Raw genomic sequence first — 25000 nt, forward strand, 5'->3', positions numbered from 1 at the left:
TATGATTCCTCTTATTTAAAGTTACTGCCGTCTTGACTTAAGTGGTCATCCGCGGTGGACCCACAGCACCACTTACTCTTTAAGGTTCCATGGAAACGTTGGAAAGTTTCGTTTAGTCGGCGCAACATCTGTGGTCATATGCCGGAGAGAGACAGAAGGGGAAGGAATTATAGGAGAAGGGAACAGACCCCAGGAGACGGGACACAACCCCCGATTAATACCTGGTACCCATTCACTGCTGGGTGGACAGGGGCGTAGGGTATCGGAAAAGCCGCATAAATTTTTCCAAACCGCCCGGGAATCGAACCCGGGCTCTCTCGGTTGTGAGCCGAGTGTGCTAACCACTGCACCACGAAGCCCCCGAGTTCCATGGAAACTGCCGCGCTCTCTACTTCTGGGAGTTTATCGTCGAGGGCGGTCCAGGCGTTGTCGATTGCATGGACGCTGAGATGTTTCCACGCTGTTCACAAGCTACGGTGAAATTAGCTTACAATTTGGTATCACGGACAAATTTTGGGGGTTTACATCCCCGCCTATAGCGCCGGTAGGCTTTCCTCAAGGGCCAGATGGTCGGCCCAAGCCCATCATGGCGCAGGCAATTTTTATAGTGGCGCCATCTTCTCTTGGCTCATGCTGCCCCCCGGAACTCATTCTTGATTCACTGGACGGTTTCCTCTAGAGTCCGGGTTGATGGGTGGTCTTCAGGACAGCATGTGGGTAGTTTTAAGCCACTCGGCGGTGACTGAAAAATCCCAGGTGGTAGCGTGGGGACTCGAACCGACGTTGTCCATGGCGTGGTGAATGTGGGCCCAGCACGCTAACCACTCAGCCACCGCCTATCCATTTATTTATTTATGAGCGCGTCGTCGATAGCTATATTTAAGCGGGTTAATTGGTGATTGCAACCACTTAATTTATCGCCTACATTACTGTCGCATACAAGGTCATGGTCGGTCAACAGCGCCAGGATCAATATATTACTTTACCGTGTAAGTTTAGTAAAATTTCGCTGAGTCTGATACCCTCTTGGAGCATTGCCATTCAGCCCGGTCAAAGTTAGGAAAGTCGAAATCTTTAATGAGTTCCTGGTAAGTTTGGTGCTTAACCCTTCACTCACAGACGAAAGAAAGAAAAGAGAAGATTAATATGGATTTTGCCTCATTAAGTGCTTAGGGGAAGGCGATGAATGAGCATTTAACCCATCTGCTGCGATTGGCACGGATTTGGCTTTCAGTGGTAGCCTGGTAACATATAGTCCCAGGTCTTTCTCTGTCTCTGTGGTGGATAGTGGAGTGTTTCCCATGTGGTATTGGTGTGCTGGATATCCCTTCACTGGTAGCCTGGTAACATATAGTCCCAGGTCTTTCTCTGCCTCTGTGGTGGATAGTGGAGTGTTTCCCATGTGGTATTGGTGTGCTGGATATTCCTTCACTGGTAGCCTGGTAAAATATACTCCCAGGTCTTTCTCTGCCTCTGTGGTGGATAGTGGAGTGTTTCCCATGTGGTATTGGTATGTTGGATATCCCTTCACTGGTAGCCTGGTAACATATAGTCCCAGGTCTTTCTCTGCTTCTGTGGTGGATAGTGGAGTGTTTCCCATGTGGTATTGGTGTGCTGGATATCCCTTCACTGGTAGCCTGGTAACATACACTCCCAGGTCTTTCTCTGCCTCTGTGGTGGATAGTGGAGTGTTTCCCATGTGGTATTGGTGTGCTGGATATCCTCTCCCAAGGTGCAGGACTTTACATTTTTCTTCACTGAATTGTAGCAGCCACTTTTTGTTCCATTCCTGTAGCTTGGTGAGGTCTGACTGAAGGAAATCCGCAGTCAAGGGGTTAAGAGGCTGAAAAGGTGCGTTGGTAGATGGGGGTAACTCATTGGATTCATATGTTTGCAAGAGAAGAGAAGAGGTGGGGGTGACTCACTGAATTCATATGTTTACAAGAGAAGAGAAGAGATGGGGGTGACTCACTGAATTCATATGTTTACAAGAGAAGAGAAGAGATGGGGGTAACTCACTGGATTCATATGTTTACAAGAGAAGAGAAGAGATGGGGGTAACTCACTGAATTCATATGTTTACAAGAGAAGAGAAGAGATGGGGGTGACTCACTGAATTCATATGTTTACAAGAGAAGAGAAGAGATGGGGGTAACTCACTGAATTCATATGTTTACAAGAGAAGAGAAGAGATGGGGGTGACTCACTGAATTCATATGTTTACGAGAGAAGAGAATAGCGGAAAGGAAGGGACGAGGAAGCGACGAAGAGAAAGAGAGAAAAGAAACATGAAAAAAACGTAGAGAAAACGACTTAGAAGGAAAAGGAAACGAGGAACCGACGAGGAAAGGAAAAGAAACAGGAAAAAACGTAGAAAAAACGACTTAGAAGGAAAAGGAAACGAGGAACCGACGAGGAAAGGAAAAGAAAACCATGAAAAATAAACACATAGAAAAATCGACAGAGAAGGAGAAGGAGAGGAAAGGAAAACAAGATTCAAGCGCACCATAACCAGGAAAACAAAAGACTATCAAAGGAAGGGAAAAAAAGAGGAAAGCGGATCATGAGAGAAAAAATGTCGAAGAAGAAAATGAAAACGAAAATAAAAGTAGAACAGGAACTTTTTTTTTTTTTACATCAAAGGAGACAGCTCAAGGGCACAAAAAAAGGAAACAATAATAAAATAAAAAGCCCGCTACTCGCTGCTCCTACAGAAGAGAATCCAAAGAGGTGGCCGAAAGAGAGGTCAATTTCGGGAGGAGAGGTGTCCTGATACCCTCCTCTTGAAAGAGTTCAAGTCGTAGGCAGGAGGAAATACAGATGAAGGAAGATTGTTCCAGAGTTTACCAGCGTGAGGGATGAAAGAGTGAAGATGGTGGTTAACTTTTGCATAAGGGGTTTGGACAGTATAGGGATGAAAGAGTGAAAATGCTGGTTAACTCTTGCATAAGGGGTTTGGACAGTATAGGGATGAAAGAGTGAAGATGCTGGTTAACTCTTGCATAAGGGGTTTGGACAGGATAGGGATGAAAGAGTGAAGATGCTGGTTAACTCTTGCATAAGGGGTTTGGACAGTATAGGGATGAAAGAGTGAAGATGCTGGTTAACTCTTGTATAAGGGGTTTGGACAGTATAGGATGAAAGAGTGAAGATGCTGGTTAACTCTTGCATAAGGGGTTTGGACAGTATAGGGATGAAAGAGTGAAGATGCTGGTTAACTGTTGCATAAGGGGTTTGGACAGTATAGGGATGAAAGAGTGAAGATGCTGGTTAACTCTTGCATAAGGGGTTTGGACAGTATAGGGATGAGCATGAGTAGAAAGTCGTGTGCAGCGGGGCCGCGAGAGGGGGGGAGGCATGCAGTTAGCAAGTTCAGAAGAGCAGTCAGCGTGGAAATAGCGACAGAAGATAGAAAGAGAGGCAACATGGCGGCGGAATTTAAGAGGTAGAAGACTATCAGTAAGAGGAGGAGAGCTGATGAAGAGGGAAAGAAAAGAAGGAAGGTAAGAAAGAAATATAGAAGGAAAATTAAGAAAAATGGAAGAAATAAATAACACAAAAAAGAAAAAGTTACAATGAAGAAAAAGAAGAAAACAGGAATTTAAGCAAAAAAAAAAGAAAACTGACATATAAAAACCTAAAGAAAAGAACGAAACTTTGACAGACCAAGAAAAGAAAAAAACAGGAAAAGAACAGAAATAAAGAAAACGGGAAAAAGTTACGGAAAATAAAGTGAAATAAACGGAAATAATAATAAAAATAATAAAACATTGACTCATAAAAACTTAAGGAGAAGGAAATGAGAAAAAGAAGGTTAGATAATTTGAAAGACCAAGATAGATACAGGAAAAGAAAGGAAAAGAAAAGAAAGATAAGGAAAAGAAGAAGAAGAAGAAGAAGAAGAAGAAGAAATGACCAAAGAAAAATACGAAAACTAGGTCAAGGAAAAGATTAAAAAAAATAAAAATAAACAAGAAAATACACGAAAAAAATATAAAGGAAGAAAAAACTCACGACCAAGAAGCAAAAAAAAAAAACGAAAATTAGATGAAAAGAAAAAAGAAAAGAATTGGGAAACAAAATTATACAAGAAAAAAGAAAGAATCAGGAAAATTAAACCAGAGAAAATTATATAAAGAAAAAGCAAAAAAAGAACAGTATCGACAGGCTGAAGGAAGGAAGGAAGAGAGGAAGGAAGGAGAAAGAGAAGGAAGGAGGGAGGGAAGGAAGAAGGAGAGGAAGGAAAGAGAGATAAGGAGGGAAGGAACCAAGGAAGGAAGGAAGAGATGAAGAGCTTGAAGGAAGGAAGGAAGGAAGGAAGGAAGGAAGGACGGAAGGAAGGAAGGACAGAAGGGAGGGAGGGAAGGAAGGAAGGAAGGAAGGAAGGAAGGAAAGGAAGGAAGGAAAGGAAGGAAGGAAGGAAAGGAAGGAAGGAAGGATGGATGGAAGGAAGGAAGGAAGGAAGGAAAGGAAGGAAGGAAGGAAGGAAGGAAGGAAAGGAAGGAAAGGAAGGAAGGAAGGAAGGAAGGAAGGAAGGAAGGAAGGGAGGAAAGGAAGAAAGGAAGGAAGGAAGGAAGGAAGGAAGGGAGGAAAGGAAGGAAGGAAGGAAGGAAGGAAGGAAGGAAGGAAGGAAGGAAGGAAGGAACGTAAGGAAGGACGGAAGGAAGGAAGAGAGGAAGGAAAGAGAGATAAGGAGGAAGGAACCAAGGAAGGAAGGAAGGAAGAGAGGAAGAGCTTGAAGGAAGGAAGGAAGGAAGGAAGGAAGGAAGGAAGAGAGGAAGAGCTTGAAGGAAGGAAGGAAGGAAGGACGGAAGGAAGGAAGAGAGGAAGAGCGTGAAGGAAGGAAGGAAGGAAGGAAGGAAGGAAGGATGGAAGGAAGGAAGGAAGGAAGGAAGGAAGGAAGAAAGGAAGGAAGGAAGGAAGGAAGGAAGGAAGGAAGAAAGGAAGAAAGGAAGGAAGGAAGGAAGGGAGGAAGGAAGGAAAAAGGAAGGGAGGAAAGGAAGGAAGGAAGGAAGGACAGAAGGGAGGGAGGAAAGGAAGGAAGGAAGGAAGGACCGAAGGGAGGGAGGAAAGGAAGGAAGGAAGGAAGGACAGAAGGGAGGTAGGAAAGGAAGGAAGGAAGGAAGGACAGAAGGGAGGGAGGAAAGGACGGAAGGAAGGACGGAAGGAACAAAGGAAGGAAGGAAGGATGAAAGAAAGGAAGGAAGGAAGGAAGGAAGGAAGGAAGGAAGGAAGGAAGGAAGAAAGAAGGAAGGAAGGAAGGAAGGAAGAAAGAGAGAAAAAGAAAGGAAGGAAGGAAGATAGAAATAGAAAGGAAGGAAGGAAGGAAGGAAGGAAGGAAGAAGGGAGGAACAAAGGAAGGAAGGAAGGAAGGAAGGAAGGAAGGAAGAAAGAGAGAAAAAGAAAGGAAGGAAGGAAGATAGAAATAGAAAGGAAGGAAGGAAGGAAGGACAGAAGGGAGGGAGGAAAGGAAGGAAGGAAGGAAGGACAGAAGGGAGGGAGGAAAGGAAGGAAGGAAGGAAAGGAACAAAGGAAGGAAGGAAGGAAGGAAGGAAGGAAGGAAGGAAGGAAGGAAGGAAATATCAAGGTCCAAAAAATACCTGAAGAATTCCTGGTATCTTCTCTTCCTCCTGACAATAACCTTCTCCTCCTCCTCCTCTTCCTCCTCCTCCATATCCTATTTCCTACTCCTCTTCCTGACCGGCTCCTCCCTCTCCTTCTCCTTCGTCTCCTAACACCTCGTGAACTTTCCCCTTCCCTCTCTTCCTCCTCTTCCTCTTCTTCCTCTTCCTCCTCCTCTCCAGTCTGAACGCCCTCACTCAGTCCGCCATAAACAGACCAGACTCCCTTCACTTGACTATAAACGTTAATATCCTTCTTTCCCTTCCTTCCTTCCTTCCTTCCTTCCTTGCTTTCTTCTTTTTTTCTGTCTTCTCACACTTTCAGGTAGGCGAGATATCAAACGCTCACCAACATAACAACATAGCGACATAACTCCGTGTCATCTAACTGGTAAGACTCGAATCGTAAGACCGCTGATGAGCAACCTCGTAACAAGCTGAAGAAATAATTGAACAGAGAAATTATGGGAGCAGAACAATAAGAGACAGCAACAGGAATCGTGATAAATGAATAGACAGAGATAGATAGAGAGATAGATATAGAGAGAGACGGACAGACAAACAGAAAGACAGACAAACACAGACAATTATAGACACCCATACCACCCAATCACACACATCCCACCCCCCAACACACACACACACACACCAAACCCACACAGCGACACTCCACCAATTAGAGTTTAGCATGACCGGTGACCAACGATTACCCAGCCTTATTTAATTAATCCTATTACGTGTGCTGGCCCTGATGACCTTCGTGGGTGGAATCGGTCATTGAAGTAATTATCGTTTAAGTATTTATTATAATGCGATTAGTAAAACAGAGTGTAGGGTAACTGATTCAAATGTGTTATGAATATTACTGTTTTTTTTATATTGTTGGTGATGGTTTTGTAGTAGTAGTAGTAGTAGTAGTAGTAGTAGTAGTAGTAGTAGTAGTAGTAATAGTAGTAGTAATAGTAGTAGTAATAGTAGTAGTAGTTGTAGTCATTGTATCATTATTAATACCATTATTAATACCATCTTGTCCCGGTTATTTCCTCGGACTTTATCGGACAGGTACCGCGGAGCATGCCAGCGTGAACCACCCCGCCGCGTGAGAACACTACCAGCCGCGAACACCTGGCCAAGGAGAGCGAGCGACGTGTCCCACCATTGTGTACGAGTCTGATTATTGATGTAGTTTGAGGGTTGCTGTTCCGCCCACACCCAGAGCCGTAGAATAAGAGTGTTTGGCCAACATCAACTTAAGAACCGCGGGGAAGTGAAACATACTGATACAATATTGATTTTTGTGCTTCTTCTTCTTCTTCGAGATCCTAACGACACCTGGAGGTTTTTTTTTTACGTCTATGCCTATAGCGCCGGTAGGCTTGCTTGGGGGGCCTAGATGGTATTCGGCCCCAGCCCGTCATGGCGCAGGCAAGTGTTTATAGTGGCGCCATCTTCTCTTGGCTCATGCTGCCCCCCGGAACTCCTTCTTGATTCACTTGAACGGTTTCCTCTAGAGTCCGGGTTGATGGGTGGTCTTCAGGACAGCATGTGGGTAGTTTTAAGCCACTCGGCGGTGACTGAAAAATCCCAGGTGGTAGCGTGGGGATTCGAACCCGCGTCGTCCATCACGCGGTGAATGTGGGCCCAGCACGCTACCACTCAGCCACCGCATACAACAGTTTACCTTCCCCAGGTTAACCTATTTATCGATCATCCCGAAAGGAAGGATGAATAGATGAATGGCGTGCACGACGACTGCTCAGCCCGGTATTAAAGCCCAGCACGCTACCACTCAGCCACCGCCTACCCTACCTGTCAGTGTTTACAGCGGTACACGGCAGCAGGCTTCTACAAAACTACCGCCATGGTTACAAATCGAGCCATAATATAATTCATGTTAGCAATATCATTATTCCGAGATCAATAATAATTTCAAAAAGAGTGCAGTTACGAAACTTTTATACTGTTTATGTAAGAAAATAACTGCAAGGGTGTTTTACTTCAAGTGACGCCTTTAAGAAGGAAGGCAGCTAAGTCTATATATACCAAGTCAAGTCACTCTGCTTCAAAACTGCGACCGGTACGCGCAGGCGGTGGTTTGGGGGCGGAGCAGCGGGATGACGTCACTTGGAGCCAAAAAAGAAAATACCCGCCAGTTCAGGGGTGACTAAAGTTGGGGCCGTGTGTGCACTCTGGATGTGCATTCTCGCCTCCTTTCACAGCGCGTTCAGGCAAGCCACTGACGAAAAAATATGTCGTTTTATTGTGCTATTGCGTGACTGTAATTCCATTGCCTACAAACGGCGGTGTGGGGTGTGAGGGAGGGCATGTTGAAGTGATTGATTTAAATTAGTCCGCCTTTCCTCGTTTTCTCTAAATCCCTGTTTCTACATTCTCTAGTTTGGCTCCAAGCAGTGTCACGCATAAACCACGCCTCGGCCGTGTCTCCTCCCACAAACCTGCGTGTGACTTGACTTGGTGTATATAGACTTAGGAAGGAGAATATTTACTTACACCTAGCGGGACAGGCGAGGCGATGACCAGGGTGTGGGTGAGAGCAGCGAGCAAGGACGTGGGTAACAGCAGAGTAGCGGACCCACAAGCAAGGGAGAACGGGGGGGAGGGGGGGGGCAAACCACAAGGCATCACCATCACGGCCAAACACGGGTGAAAGGGACAAGGGAGAGACGAGGCAGCGAGGAGGAGGAGGAGGCCCAGTAACGAGGCAGGTAGAGGTGAAGGTTAATGGCGCGGGCAAGGAGACAGGTGAGTGGAACAGGTTAGCGAGACTGGCTGCCGCTGGGAAGTAATGAGACAGGCAAGGAGGGGAAGGCGGGGCCGTGGGAAGCGCCGGGGATCACATTTCCAGCAATCTCGGGGGAACAGGCGGGGCAGGGAAGGGTGTGGAAGGGAAGGGAGGGGAGGGGAAAGGAAGAGGTGGGTACGAGACGGGAAGGGAAACATGGAAACATGGATATGCAGGCAACAGAAAGCCTATTGGCTCATTACGAGGTCGCCCGCTTGGGTGATTTAATCTGCTCGACCGCCACTTGGGGCTTTAAGGAGCAGATGAAAGCACCTCGATATTGAGGAGCAGATGAACGCACCTCGTTATTCAGTTTACTCCCGACGCAGCGAAATGACGGTCGATTCTATATTTGAAGGAGTTGATGGTATTCGCATTCACTACTTCTGAGGGAAGATTGTTCCAGTGGCGGATGACTCGGTTTGAAAAGAAACTCCTTCCAATGTCTGTGTTACATCGACTCGACTGAATGGGTAAACCGTTATTTCTAGTTCTTGAGTTGGTTTGCAGTTCAAAGAATTTGGAGTAATCGACGTTATTGAACTTTTTCAGATACTTGAAGACTTGAATCATATCCCCTCGCAGGCGTCTTTTCTCCAATGTAAAGAGATTGAGTCGCTTGAGTCGTTCCTCGTACGGGTGAGCCCTTAAGGTTGGAATCATCTTTGTGGCGCGTCGTTGAGTCCTTTCCAGTAAAGCAATGTCCTTTCTGTAATTAGGAGACCAGAACTGTACTGCATACTCGAGGTGCGGTCTTACCATGGAATTATACAAGGACAGCATCACGTCTGGCGTTTTACACTCGAAGTTCCTCGCTATGAACCCGAGCATAGTGTTGGCCTTGTTGTATGCTTTTTTACAGTGATTCGCGTGTTTCAGGTCACTGCTGATAGTGACTCCAAGATCCTTTTCCTCCTGCATCACTTACAGAGGTCTCCCATCCATGATGTTATGTGTGGAGAACAAGGAACCAGAGAGAACAAGGAAGGATAGGGAAAGAAAGGGAGGGAGGGAAAGGGAGGGTGGCACAGGAAAGAAAGGGGGAAGGAAAAGCAACAGACGGAAAAGGGAAGGATAGGGAAGGGATGGGAAGATAAGGGAAGGAAAGTAGACTAGAATTAAAGTATGGGGAAGGGAAGGGAAGGTATGGTAAGAGAGATGATAAGAAGTGGGAAAGGAAAGGAAAAGGAAGAGTAAGAGAAATGGTGATCAGAGAAGGAAAGGGAGGAGATAGGAAAAGAAAGGGAGGGAATGATGAAAGGAGTTCCTGCTGAAAGTTTAAGTTAAGAAAAGAAAAGGAAAGGATGGGAAAGGGGAAAATTAGACTGAGCTGTGGAGGATAGAAAATGGAAGGGAGGGGAAGGAAAGGGAAGGATAAGAAAGGAAAGGAAGGATATAGGAAAGAAGTTGATAAAAGAATAGAGGAGAGAAAGACTTTAAAGACAATGAAATATAAAGAAAAATAAGAATTCACGTGAAACAAAATTATATAGAGAATGGAAGAGAGAGAAAGGGAATGGAAGGAAAGGAAAGGAAGGATATAGGAAAGAAGTTGATAAAACAGAAGAGGAGAGAAAGAATTTAAAGACAATGAAATATAAAGAAAAATTAGAATTCACGTGAAAGAAAATTATATAGAGAATGGAAGAGAGAGAAAGGGGAATAGAAGGGAAAGGAAGGAAAGGAAAGAAAGGAAAGGAAGGATATGGAAAAGATGCTGATAAAAGAGAAGAGAAAGAATTTAAAGACAATGAAATATAAAGAAAAATAAGAATTCACGTGAAACAAAATTATATAGAGAATGGAAGAGAGAGAAAGGGGATAGAAGGAACAGGATTGGGGGTTGGGAAGGAAGGGTAAATAAGGAAAGAAAGACTAAAACGAAACAGGAAAATAAGGGAAAGGAAGGAAAGGGTAGGAAGAGGAATGAAACAAAAATGCAAAGAGGGGGAGAGTTTAAGACGGAATCCACCTTAAGTTAACAATGATGAACGTTTTTTTCTCTCTTTCTCTGTGTGTGTGTGTGTGTGTGTGTGTGTGTGTGTGTGTGTGTGTGTGTGTGTGTGTGTGTGTGTGTGTGTGTGTGAATATCCTTTCTCTTTTAATCTCCCTTATTATTTTTCCTTAATTTCTTTTACATTTTAATCCCTATAGATATCTGTCTGTCTGTCTGTCTGTCTGTCTGTCTATAATTTTGTCTTCCAGTGCTTGTTTTTCCATCTGTCTGCTTGTCTGTGTGTGTGTGTGTGTGTGTGTGTGTGTGTGTGTGTGTGTGTGTGTGTCTGAGTATGAAGGCCGCAGGGAGAATTTATGAATAGTATAGCAAAACAGAAAAGGAATTGAGGATTGCAGAAAAACGTTTGGGAAAGACAGAATGATTGATAACTCGCGTGTGTGTGTGTGTGTGTGTGTGTGTGTGTGTGTGTGTGTGTGTGTGTGTGTGTGTGTGTGTGTGTGTGTGTGTGTGTGTGTGTGTGTGTGCTGTCTCTGAATAAGTTACAGAGAGGCCCGCTTATGTCAACCCCTCAGTGTCTTTTCAACTTGCCCTCAGCCTGCTCAACCTGCCTGCTTACCCCACTCATCCCCTGCCCCCCGCCCCCAACATCCCCCCTCGTTAATATTCTCTTCCCCTGTAAACTGTTGCCTACGACACCGCCTGAAATTTTAGAGTGTGTGTGTGTGTGTGTGTGTGTGTTTGAAGAGATGGAAAGGGATGTAATGATGGGATGGAACAGGGAAAGATGGAAAGGAAGGGAGGGGAGGAGAAGGGAAGGAGGGGAAAGGAAAAGGGGATTGGAGAAAGCGAGGAAATAATATAGAGAATAGGAAGGAAAGGAAAGGAAGGGAAGGGAAGGGAAGGAAGGAGGGAATGAAGGAAGGAAGGAAGGAAGAGAAGGGAAGGGAAGGAAGGGAAGGAAGGGAAGGAAGGGAAGGAAAGGAAGGAAGGAAGGAAGGAAAGGGAAGGAAGGAAGGGAAGGAAGGAAGGAAGGAAAGGGAAGGAAAGGAAGGAAGGAAGGAAGGGAAGGGATGGAAGGAAGAGAAGGAAGGAAGGAAGGAAGGAAGGAAGGAAGGAAAGGAAAGGAAAGGAAAGGAAAGGAAGGAAAGGGAAGGAAAGGAAAGGAAAGGAAAGGAAGGAAGGAAGGAAGGAAGGAAGGAAGGAAGGAAAGGAAAGGAAGGAAAGGAAGGAAAGGGAAGGGAAGGAAAGGAAAGGAAAGGAAAGGAAAGGGAAGGGAGGGGAAGGAAGGAAGGAAGGAAGGGAAAGGAAGGGAAGGAAGGAAAGAGAAGGAAGGAAGGAAGGAAAGGGAAGTGAAGGAAGGAAAGAGAAGGGAAGGGAAGAGAAGGGAAGGGAAGGGAAGGGAAAGAAAGGGAAGAGAATGGAAGGAAAGGAAAGGAAAGGAAAGGAAAGGAAAGGAAAGGAAAGGAGAGGAAAGGAAAGGGAAGGGAAGGGAAGGAAAGGGAAGGGAAGGGAAGGGAAGGGAAGGAAAGGAAAGGGAAGGGAAGGGAAGGAAAGGAAAGGAAAGGAAAGGGAAGGGAAGGAAAGGAAGGAAAGGAAAGGAAAGGAAAGGGAAGGGAAGGGAAGGGAAGGAAAGGAAAGGAAAGGAAAGAAAATGGAAGGGAAGGGAAGGGAAGGAAAGGGAAGGAAGGGAAGGAAAGGAAATGAAAGGAAAGGGAAGGGAAGGAAAGGGAAGGGAAGGGAAGGGAAGGAAAGGAAAGGAAAGGAAAGGAAAGGAAAGGAAAGGGAAGGAAGGGAAGGGAAGGGAAGGGAAGGGAAGGGAAGGGAAGGAAAGGGAAGGGAAGGGAAGGGAAGGAAAGGGAAGGGAAGGAAAGGGAAGGGAAGGGGTGAAATGAGAAGACATAGGAAGGAAGGGATACCACTATGAATGAATCGCCTTATAATGATCAAAACCAAGTTCGAACAATGCAAAGTCGCATCCCACGCAATACAAACCGACCCTTCCCTCAGTTCATCACGCCTGGTCTCACAGTAAAGCCTATATTCCCAACTAAGATCAGATACCACAAGCTTAAAAACAACTTGCAATAATACAGACACACTCTCCACTATACAAACCGACCCCTTCCCTCATTGCATTCGGCCTGGTCTCACACTCAGTATATCTTCCCTAATAAGACCGGACAGCCTCGTGAATGTCTCCGAGCGGCATTACACGCAGAGGTAAACATTGCTTCCTCTGGCTAGTCCATCACCCGCTGTTCCTAGCAAGCCTGTCAGTCTGCTCCGAGCGCCCGATTGACCTGCCCTCTTTAAACATGGTACCGGGCCGGGTTGCCATTCTGCCCCTCCCGTCCCGTCCTAGCCAACCACTCTTCTCTCGCTCAGCCTTCTCTCTCACTCTCTGTGTGTGTGTGTGTGTGTGTGTGTGTGGAGAGAGAGAGAGAGAGAGAGAGAGAGAGAGAGAGAGAGAGAGAGAGAGAGAGAGAGAGAGAGAGAGAGAGAGAGAGAGAGAGAGAGAGAGAGAGAGAGAGAGAGAGAGAGAGAGAGAGAGAGAGAGAGAGAGAGAGAGAGACAGACAGACAGACAGAGACAGACAGACAGAGACTTACATCGATACAGACACAGATATAGATAGACAGAAAGACAAAAACAGGCAAAAGCATATATATTATTTCATCTTATTATTCAATATATTGTTGTTTGTCGTTTGTGTTGATGTGTTTGTTTTCATCTGGTTCCATTCAGGCCGCCAGTAATGAAACTGCTTAAGAGCGTAAAGCACATTCTGCATGCTAAAAATGTGTTGGTCTTATAGCCCGAGAGAGAGAGAGAGAGAGAGAGAGAGAGAGAGAGAGAGAGAGAGAGAGAGAGAGAGAGAGAGAGAGAGAGAGAGAGAGAGAGAGAGAGAGAGAGAGAGAGAGAGAGAGAGAGAGACAATAGAAATAGACAGACAAAAACAGACAGAGACAGACAGAGAGACAGACAAAGACATAGAGATAGAGGCAGAGAGAGAGAGAGAGAGAGAGAGAGAGAGAGAGAGAGAGAGAGAGAGAGAGAGAGAGAGAGAGAGAGAGAGAGAGAGAGAGAGAGAGAGAGAGAGAGAGAGAGAGAGAGAGAGAGACACAGACGCATAAAAATAGAAATAGACAGACAAAAACAGACAGAGACAGACAGAGAGACAGACAAAGACATAGAGATAGAGGCAGAGAGAGAGAGAGAGAGAGAGAGAGAGAGAGAGAGAGAGAGAGAGAGAGAGAGAGAGAGAGAGAGAGAGAGAGAGAGAGACTTATACATCGATACAGACAGAAAGATAGATAGATAGACAAAAACAGGCAAAGAGAGAGAGAGAGAGAGAGAGAGAGAGAGAGAGAGAGAGAGAGAGAGAGAGAGAGAGAGAGAGAGAGAGAGAGAGAGAGAGAGAGAGAGAGAGAGAGAGAGAGAGAGAGAGAGAGAGAGAGAGAGAGAGAGAGAGAGAGAGAGAGAGTGGCGGCTTGCGAATATGGAAATAGGTAGAAGGTACAGGTGGGGGCATACACTATAGCTGCGCGTGGCGTCTGTGCACATCTCCGTCGCCTTCCATCGGTCACAAGGTCGTTTTATAAAATATTTCGTCCCCCAACGCACATATATGACAAGGCTTTTGTAGGAGTTGTGGGCATTTCCAGGGGTAGTCTCTCTCTCTCTCTCTCAGTCGGGTTCTAAGACCAACATATTTTTTTAGTCTGACCCTTCTTCTGTACCATGAACCTAAAATCCCACTCATAAGAACCAGACTGACCTCCTCTTTAACCTTTGGAAATAGCTGATGTGTGGGGTGAGGCCGTACAGCAATACCAATCATCGGGATAGTAGAGAAGGTCCAGTCTTTCCGCGTTATTAAAACCAATATCAGAAGCTTATTCACTAACGACAGAGGGATTAGAATGCTTACGTCTGTACCCGTAACACTTCTAAGGGAAACAAGGGAAATATATATGGTAGGTAACTGTATGGAGACCCACGCATTTTCTCACACTCACACACACACACACACACACACACACACACACACAGCAAGGAGGTTGTAATTTGTACCGTGGAGCCTGCGCATCGCTTAGCATTGCCCATGTGATCATTTAAAGGTGAGCATCGCAGGCAGAGAGAGAGAGAGAGAGAGAGAGAGAGAGAGAGAGAGAGAGAGAGAGAGAGAGAGAGAGAGAGAGAGAGAGAGAGAGAGAGAGAGAGAGAGAGAGAGAGAGAGAGAGAGAGAGAGAGAGAGAGAGAGAGAGAGAGAGAGAGAGAGAGAGAGAGAGAGAGAGAGAGAGACAGACAGAGAGAGAGACAGAGACAGACAGACAGAGACAGAGACAGAGAGACAGAGACAGATTAATAAATGCATCTCGAAAACCGTACGTGCAAAATTCGACGAAAAAAACACTAATGCAAGTAAGCCCAGACGTGTTAGGCTTTCACAACAGGTATTCACAAAGCCCACAAAGGGAATTAGTCTGGTTACCGTGAGTGCTTTTCTGCTTGTTCGTGGTACTGGGGTGCAGAAATCTCTTTACAAACTACCACCAGGGTCATAAAACTATACATGGAAATGCTAACTCATCTACGAAAGCCTTACCAAATGTGTATAAAAACTACCCATGGAAATACTAACACAACTCCTACGAAAGCCTTATCAAATGTGTGTTCAAAAACTACCCATGGAAATACTAACACAACTACAAAAGCCTTATCAAATGCGTATAAAAACTACCCATGGGAATTCTAACACAACTCCTACGAAAGCCTTATCAAATGTGAGTATTCAAAAACTACCCATGGAAATACTAACTCAACTAGGAAAGCCTTATTAAATGTGCATAAAAACTACCCATGGAAATACTAACACAACTCCCACGAAAGCCTTATCAAATGTGAGTATTCAAAAACTACCCATGGAAATACCAACTCAACTAGGAAAGCCTTATTAAATGTGCATAAAAACTACCCATGGAAATACTAACACAACTCCTACGAAAGCCTTATCAAATGTGTATAAAAACTACCCATGAAGATACTAACACAACTCCCAGGAAAGCCTTATCAAATGTGTGTTCAAAAACTACCCTAGGAAATACTAACACAACTCCTAAGAAAGCCTTATCAAATGTTTGTATTCAAAAACTACCCATATAAATACTAACTCAACTAGGAAAGCCTTATGAAATGTGTATAAAAACTACCCATGGAAATACTAACACAACTCGTACGAAAGCCTTATCAAATGTGTGTGTTCAAAAACTACCCATGGAAATACTAACACCACTCCTACGAAAGCCTTATCAAATGTGTGTTCAAAAACTACCCATGGAAATACTAACACAACTAGGAAAGCCTTATCAAATGTGGGTCTACAAAAACTACCCATGGAGATACTAACACAACTCCCACGAAAGCCTTATCAAATGTGTGTTCAAAAACTACCCATGGAAATACTAACACAACTCCCACGAAAGCCTTATCAAATGTGTATAAAATCTACCCATGGAAATACTAACACAACTCTTACGAAAGCCTTATCAAATGTGTGTGTTCAAAAACTACCCATGGAAATACTAACACAACTCCCACGAAAGCCTTATCAAATGTGAGTATTCAAAAACTACCCATGGAAATACTAACACAACTCCTATGAAACCCTTATCAAATGTGTATAAAAACTACCCATGGAAATACTAACACAACTCCCATGAAAGCCTTATCAAATGTGTGTATTCAAAAACTACCCATGGAAATACTAACACAACTCCCATGAAAGCCTTATCAAATGTGTGTATTCAAAAACTACCCATGGAAATACTAACACAACTCCCATGAAAGCCTTATCAAATGTGAGTATTCAAAAACTACCCATGGAAATACTAACTCAACTAGGAAAGCCTTATTAAATGTGTATAAAAACTCTACCCATGGAAATACTAACTCAACTAGGAAAGCCTTATTAAATGTGTATAAAAACTCTACCCATGGAAATACTAACTCAACTAGGAAAGCCTTATGAAATGTAGCTATATAAAAATTATCCATGGAAACACTAACACTACTCCCATGAAAGCCTTATCAAATGAGTGTCCAATCCCCGAAATTTAAGAGAGTATGGCTTCGAAATATATCTCACTGGCTCTCAACAACAACCATTTCCAAAAGCCACAAAGAAAATGAGTCTGGTTATTAGGAGTTATTTTTTTCTTCAAGTTCCTGGCGGCCTTGTCAAACCCCCATCAGGGTCATAAAACTACCCATGAAACACAAACACAACTCCTATGAAACCCTTATCAATGACTGTGTGTGAGCCCGGAAATGTTTGACTACACGGCTCCAAGTTGTCTGAGTTAGTTGGGCCATTGCCAAGCGCCGAGGCTGTCTTTAAGGGGATGTCCGCCGAGGGGAAAACAACAACACTCGAGGGAGATACAAAATGTTAGTATTTCTTTATTGCTGCGCTGTTTTGGGGGTGAATGTGTGGGTTTGTAAAAGTTTGTAAAAGATTATCGATGTTCTCTTTCTCTGCCTCTCTCTGCCTCTCTCTCTCTCTCCCCGATCGTAACAGGCTTGTCAACATCGACTATGCACAGGCGTCTTCACAGAACCTTTCCCAAGCCTTCCTCAGTTTTCTCCTCACCTCCTTGCGTCCTGAACCCAACCAATCACTCTCCAGAAACATTTAACCGGGAAACGCTGATGTCCTTCCGTCTCTAATTACTCCTGGTGGTCATTGTATAGCATTCACGCGCGCGCTCCAAAATGCGTCTGATGTTGGCAATTTCGTGAATGACGTCGGGATTGTCAGGCTAATTAGAACTGAACAGAATGCCGTGGCAGTCCAGCGGTAACATGTGAGGTTGTGTGATTTGTCTAGTGTGGCATCTCAGTGTTAGGGAGGGCAGTGTGCTTGGAGATGAAAATAAAACAGCCGTGAAGGAAATTAACCCGTCCGCTGGGATTGGCATGGATTTCGCCTTCACTGGTAGCCTGGTAATATATAGTCCCATGTCTTTCTTTGTCTCTGTGATGGATAGTGGAGTGTTTCCCATGTGGTATTGGTGTGCTGGATATCCCCTCACTGGTAGCCTGGTAATATACACTCCCAGGTCTTTCTCTGCCTCTGTGGTGGGTAGTGGAGTGTTTCCCATGTGGTATTGGTGTGCTGGATATCCCTTCACTGGTAGCCTGGTAATATATAGTCCCAGGTCTTTCTCTGCTTCTGTGGTGGATAGTGGAGTGTTTCCCATGTGGTATTGGTGTGCTGGATATCCCTTCACTGGTAGCTTGGTAACATATAGTCCCAGGTCTTTCTCTGCCTCTGTGGTGGATAGTGGAGTGTTTCCATGTGGTATTGGTGTGCTGGATATCCCTTCACTGGTAGCCTGGTACCATACACTCCCAGGTCTTTCTCTGCTTCTGTGGTGGATAGTGGAGTGTTTCCCATGTGGTATTGGTATCCTGGATATCCCTTCACTGGTAGCCTGGTAACATACACTCCCAGGTCTTTCTCTGCCTCTGTGGTGGATAGTGGAGTGTTTCCCATGTGGTATTGGTGTGCTGGATTTCCCTTCACTGGTAGCCTGGTAACATACACTCCCAGGTCTTTCTCTGCCTCTGTGGTGGATAGTGGAGTGTTTCCCATGTGGTATTGGTGTGCTGGATTTCCCTACCAAGCTACATGACTACATTTTTCTCCACTGAATTGTAGCAGCCACTTTTTGTTCCATTCCTGTAGCTTGGTGAGGTCTTCTTGTAGGAAATCCGCAGTCAAGGGGTTAAGAAGACATGTTGATTAAGAAAGTGACAGATGAACCTCAGTGTTAGGGAATGAAGGTAGTGTGCTCGGAGGTGAAAATACCTAAAACTGCCGTGGAGATTAAGATCGATATTTTAAGATAAAGGGACATTCAAAAGGAATTTCTGTATTATAGATTGTGATTCTGGTGTTTTCTTCCTCTGTACCGTGAACCTGAAGAAACACTCATTAGAACCCGACTGACCCCTTCTTTGACCTTTAGAAATTGTTAATGTGAGAAGCGATAGTCTTATAATACCGACCTTTCTCTTCTCACATCAGTATTTCTAAAGGTCAAAGAGGGGATCAATCGGGTTCCAGTGAGTGCTTCTTTAGGTTCATGGTACAGAGGAAGGGTCAAACTACCACCCGGGTCTTAAAACTACTCCTGGAAATGCCCAAAACTCCTATGAAAGCCTTGTCAAATACGTGTTTCTTTAGGTTCATGGTACAGAAGAAGGGCCAAACTACCACCAGGGTTATAAAACTACTCCTGGAAACGCCCACAATACCTACGAAAGCCTTGTCAAATATGTGTTTCTTTAGGTTCACGGTACAGAAGAAGGGCCAAACTACCACCAGGGTCATACAACTACTCCTGGAAACGCCCACAATACCTACGAAAGCCTTGTCAAATATGTGTTCCCGGACGACGAAATGTCTTACAATACAACCCAAAGTTTCGTCACGCGCAAAACCAGCACATCGAAGTTAAGGACACCCAGCCGAGGCAAGTTGATGAGCTCGTAAAGCCTGCTCGGGAAGCTGAAATTTCAATACCCTGGAGACTGCCCTATGAAAAAAACAATAACATTATTCCTCTGTATGTTAATGTATAAATTAATTTGGCCCACCGAAGTGAAATCTAACTAGGAGGACGCAACTAGATATTAACTCGGTACCAGCGACGGGCCAAATTTGTGGCTTCACCGTGTAGCAGCGACGGGCCAAATTTGTGGCTTTACCGTGTAGCAGCGACGGGCCAAATTTGTGGCTTTACCGTGTAGCAGCGACGGGCCAAATTTGTGGCTTTACCATGTAGCAGCGACGGGCCAAATTTGTGGCTTCACCGTGTAGCAGCGACGGGCCAAATTTGTGGCTTTACCGTGTAGCAGCGACGGGCCAAATTTGTGGCTTTACCGTGTAGCAGCGACGGGCCAAATTTGTGGCTTTACCGTGTAGCGGCGACGGGCCAAATTTGTAGCTTTACCGTGTAGCAGTGACGGGTCAAATTTGTGGCTTTACAGTGTACCAGCGACGGGCCAAATTTGTGGCTTTACCGTGTAGCAGCGACGGGCCAAATTTGTGGTTTTACCGTGTAGCAGCGACGGGCCAAATTTGTGCCATGATATAAACCCCCTAAAATAGATGATGCATAAACTGATCGCAAATGCTTCGATATATATTATAAAATGGTTTGTGTGAGGGGTGATTTTTTTTCATTTTTCTCGCTTGGAGGGACCATTAAGAAACATGATCCCCGCTGCTACCGGGTTAATCATTATGATCATTCTAAACAAAATCAAGGTTAACCGAACGAGAGGCATAAAATATGGCATTCTTTCTTTACTAAATACAACAGTACAGCCTCCGTTGATCCAAACACTGACATTCGTCCAATCAGTCGGATCTATACAATCTGCTGAAAGCAATGTTTCCTGTGACTCAGTACATATGGGTACATCATGGGTAGGCGGTGGCTGAGTGGTAGCGTGCCTGGCCCACATTCACCACGTGAAATACGACGCGGGTTCGAATCCCCACGCTACCACCTGGGATTTTTCAGTCACCGCCGAGTGGCTTAAAACTACCCACATGCTGTCCTGAAGACCACCCATCAACCCGGACTCTAGAGGAAACCGTCCAAGTGAATCAAGAACGAGTTCCGGGGGGCAGCATGACCCAAGAGAAGATGGCGCCACTATAAACACTTGCCTGCGCCATGACGGGCTGGGGTCGACTACCATCCAGGCCCCTCAAGCAAGCCTACTGGCGCAATTGGCGTATACGTAAAAAAAAAATAGACAGCACAGTTTCTAGGAACGGTTCGCTCTTCAACTGACAAGAGTTTTGCCTGACGTCTGCCAAAACCAGCTCATCGTTTTCTGCCCCGCATTGTGCAGCCTGCGCCTCTACCTCCCTCCAGTTCCCTTGTTCACCCTTCACCCGCCCCTCTTAAAGCCTCTTATGGACGCTCCCCTTTCCATCTCCTTGAAGCATCCACCCTTTGCCCTTCACTTCCCCCGAGCCTAGACATTATGCTCAAGTTTCAGAAAAATCAAGTTCCCTTATGAATGTAAACAAACTACACTCTACCTTGCTACATCTACCTCTTCTTCTTTATATATAGAGGCGTGTGTATTGTGTGGTCCACGTCTGACAGCCCAAAGACCTAGGTTGGTATTGGTAGACACCCTCGCTTCTCAAATCAGCTATTTCTAAAGGTCAAAGAGGGGGTCAGTCGGGTTCTAATAAGTGTTTCTTCAGGTTCACGGTACAGAAGAAGGGTCAGACTACCACCAGGGTCATAAAACTACTCCTGGAAATGCCCACAACCCCTACGAAAGCCTTGTCAAATAGGTGTTTCTAGGTTCACGGTACAGAGGAAGGGTCAAACTACCACCAGGGTCATAAAACTACTCCTGGAAATGCCCACAACCCCTACGAAAGCCTTGTCAAATATGCGTACTTGGGTGACGAAATATCTTATAAAACGACCCTAAAATTCCACAACGCACTTCAGCCCAGCACCACCACCACCACCACCGCCACAGTGTCGACGCAGCGCCACAAAAACCTTTCCGAACGTCGCCTTTAAGGTCCGTTCCGACGCCTGATGTATCGCTTGGATCTGACGTCGCCTGTAGTCCCGTTACAAAAGAAGGACTCGAGCCTTCCGCCCTGGCCAAGTGTTCCCAGAAATAGTTATAGCCTGCAAACTCTACCACGCTTCCAACACCAGACAGTACCAGGTATAAGATAGTCCCGACCACTATCTTCCCTTCCCTTCCTCAACCAGCTCCACTATTTCATTTTCCTACCCACTTTCCTTCACCTTTGAACTACTAACCAACTAACCAACCTTCCCGTCACTGCCCAGTCACATTTCTCACTATGAGCCGATTTCACAGTCCAACACAGTGTCTTCGTAACAGCCCGAACCAAACTATAGAATCCCATACAATCCAAAACGGTGAGGTCTTCGATGCCACACTAAATACACAAGACTTTTCCTGTATAGTTTCATCATAATTTGTGAACTTAAATATAAACACCGGACACTATACAAGGAAATTTCGAAGGCTCTGGTATTGGTTTGGGAGCTTACTAACGCATCATGGGGAACTGTGGAACTGGCCCTATATCTACAAACTCACCCCTTCTGTCTATCCCATTTCATCCCTCTACGCAATCTTCCTAACCTTACCTCTACTTTCGTCCCCCTTCTGAACTAACTAACCAACTCACCAATCTTCCCTTCACCTCCCTTGCAGTCTGATCACCCTTATATATATACAATCTCACCCCTTCTGTCCATCCCAATTCATCCCTCTTCGCAATCTCCCTAACCTTCCCTTTACTTTCGTCCCCCTCTGAACTAACTAACCAACTCACCAATCTTCCCTTCACCTCCCTTGCAGTCTGATCACCCTTATATATATACAATTTCACCCCTTCTGTCCATCCCAATTCATCCCTCTACGCAATCTCCCTAACCTTCCCTTTACTTTCATTCCCCTTCTGAACTAACTAACCAGCTGACCAACCTTGTCACACTACCCCAATCACATTTCTCAATATATATATAAGACTTCACCTAGTCCCTTCCGTCCATTCCACTCCATCCCTATTTGGACTTCTCTTAACTTTACTTTTTCAACTTACATCACCTTCTGAGTCTACTAACCTATTCTCAGCTTCGCCACACTGTCCAATCACGCTTCTCACTGTATCGACAATCTCATTCTCTATATCCATTCCACTTCTAACATTCCCATAACCTTCTCTAAGTCCCAATCAACACAGAAATCTAATCTCTTTTTCCCTCCCATCTCGTCCTTAACTCTCTTACCCATTCTGGTCACACTGCTCACTAATCCCAAACCTCAGCCCTTCTGTTTAACCCACTACTAACATCTTCGCTTACATACCCTTCTCAGAGTCTCAAGACCCCAGCTATAACCTTCTTTATAGTGGAGCCATCTTCTCTTGGCTCATGCTGCCCCCCGGAACTCCTTAATGATTCACTTGGACGGTTTCCTCTAGAGTCCGGGTTGATGGGAGGTCTTCAGGACAGCATGTGGGTAGTTTTAAGCCACTCGGCGGTGACTGAAAAATCCCAGGTGGTAGCGTGGGGATTCGAACCCGCGGTGAATGTGGGCCCAGCACGCTACCACTCAGCCACCGCGTACCCAATTTAACTAAACCTTCGTCACTGCACATATCACTATACACCATCCCTTCTGTATATTCCACTACGTAATGTTAACCAGCACACCCTTCTCTGAGCACCCCATCAACCCCCTTCTCGTCCTGACCTCCTTACACATCCCACGAACACTGGACACCATATCCCCAACCTCACATCTTCTGGCTATTCCAATACTGTCTTAACTTGCATATCCCTCCCTGAGCACCCCCTAACAGCTCTCTCTCCTTCCCCATTCTCATACTCACCTCCTTACATATCCCACCAACACTGCACACCCATAATCCCAATCTCACCTCTTGTATCTATTCCAATACTCTCATCTTAACTTGCATATCCTTCTCTGAGCATCCTAACAGCCCTCTCTCCTTCCCCATTCTCATACTCACCTCCTTACACATCCCACCAATACTGCACACCATATACCCAACCTCACATCTTCTGGCTATTCCAATACTTTAATCTTAACTTGCATACCCTTCCCTGAGCACCCCCTAACAGCCCTCTCTCCTTCCCCATTCTCATACTCACCTCCCTACACATCCCACCAATACTGCACACCATATCCCAATCTCACATCTTCTGTCTATTCCAATACTTTAATCTTAACTTGCATATCCTTCTCTGAGCACCCCCTAACAGCCCTCTCTCCTTCCCCATTCTCATACTCACCTCCTTACACATCCCACCAATACTGCACACCATATACCCAACCTCACATCTTCTGGCTATCCCAATACTTTAATCTTAACTTGCATACCCTTCCCTGAGCACCCTAACAGCCCTTTCTCCTTCCCAATTCTCATACTCACCTCCTTACACATCCCACCAATACTGCACTCCATATCCCCAACCTCACATCTTCTGGCTATTCCAATACTTTAATCTTAACTTGCATATCCTTCTCTGAGCACCCTAATAGCCCTCTCTCCTTCCCCATTCTCATTGTCACCTACTTACATATCCCACCAACACTGCACACCATATACCCAATCTCACCTCTTGTATCTATTCCAATACTCTCATCTTAACTTGCATATCCTTCCCTGAGCACCCCCTAACAGCCCTCTCTCCTTCCCCATTCTCATACTCACCTCCCTACACATCCCACCAATACTGCACACCATATCCCAACCTCACATCTTCTGTCTATTCCAATACTTTTATCTAAACTTGCATATCCTTCTCTGAGCACCCCCTAACAGCCCTCTCTCCTTCCCAATTCTCATCCTCACCTCCCTGACACATCCCACCAATACTGCACCCCATATCCCCAACCTCACATCTTCTGGCTATTCCAATACTTTAATCTTAACTTGCATATCCTTCTCTGAGCACCCTAACAGCCCTTTCTCCTTCCCAATTCTCATACTCACCTCCTTACACATCCCACCAAAACTGCGCACCATATCCCCAACCTCACATCTTCTGGCTATTCCAATACTGTCTTAACTTGCATATCCTTCTCTGAGCACTCTAACATCCCTCCCCCTTCCTTTCCCTTCCCCACCTCCCTTAAGCCCACATCCCAAGTTTCACCCCCTCCCCTCCCCTCCTTTAGCATCCCACCCCCTCAGCCCCCACGCACGTATTACAAGGCGGCTTCCAATGATCAAAGGTTGCATTAGTGTCCCTTTTTGAACTCCGCGGAAAAGTGTAATAGGAACATATATTCTCCGTACAGTAGAGAGCAATTTTCGAAGTATGTGTGGAGGAGGGGGGGGGGGGCTGTAGGAGGGGAGGGAGGGGGGAAGTGTGTGTGTGTGTGTGTGTGTGTGTGTGTGTGTGTGTGTGTGTGTGTGTGTGTTCAAATGGTGCTTCTTGCTGTGAACGATTTTTACAAACGAATTATGTAAGAAAACTCTCTCTCTCTCTCTCTCTCTCCTTCACTCTCCTTCACTCTCTCCTTCCCTCCCTCCCTTACACCATCCCTCCCTCCCACCCACCCACAACCACAATATCGATTATAGGAAAAGAGAGTCGAGAAGCTGCTCTGATTAAGGCTTTTCTTGCTCCCTTCAGCTGACCACGTAATGACTAGAAGAAAGGAGGAGGAACGGAAGGAAAGGGAAGGAGGGAAGGAGGAAGGAAGGGAAGGAGGGAAGGAAGGAAGGAAGGAGAGGAAGGAAAGGAAAGGAAAGGGAAGGGAAGAGAAGGAAGGAAGGGAAGGAATAGAAGGAAGGGAAGGAAGGAAGGGAGAGGAAGGAGGAAGGAAGGAAAGGAAGGAAGGAGAGGAAGGGAGGGGAAGGGAAGGGAAGGGTAGAGAAGGGAAGGGAGGGAAGGGAAGGGAAGGGAGAGGAAGGGAGAGGAAGGAAAGGAAAGGAAAGGAAAGGAAAGGAAAGGGAAGGGAAGGGAAGGGAAGGGAAGGGAAGGGAAGGGA

The 25000-nt window shown here is 45.4% G+C and overlaps 1 protein-coding gene across 10 annotated transcripts in view; it reads left to right on the forward strand.

Annotated features, from left to right (window-relative positions):
• The window catches only part of LOC127002418 (uncharacterized), a 30917-nt gene extending 12652 nt beyond the window's left edge, over window positions 1-18265 (forward strand). For 3 of the 10 annotated variants that reach the window (XR_007756226.1, XR_007756227.1, XR_007756230.1), the window contains exon 3: window positions 1559-1740. Coding sequence is in view for 6 of the 10 variants with exons in the window: in XM_050868327.1 (XP_050724284.1) it covers window positions 1559-1814 (256 nt within the window). In the remaining 4 variants the exon portion in view is untranslated. Of the gene's footprint in view, window positions 1-1360; window positions 1507-1558; window positions 1823-17897 lie in introns of those variants that run through there. The other 7 variants (XM_050868327.1, XM_050868333.1, XM_050868331.1 and 4 more) reach the window with 4 other exon arrangements.
• The last annotated feature ends 6735 nt before the right edge of the window (window positions 18266-25000 follow it).

This window comes from Eriocheir sinensis, chromosome 23 (assembly GCF_024679095.1).
Source record: "Eriocheir sinensis breed Jianghai 21 chromosome 23, ASM2467909v1, whole genome shotgun sequence".
Taxonomy (NCBI): domain Eukaryota; kingdom Metazoa; phylum Arthropoda; class Malacostraca; order Decapoda; family Varunidae; genus Eriocheir; species Eriocheir sinensis.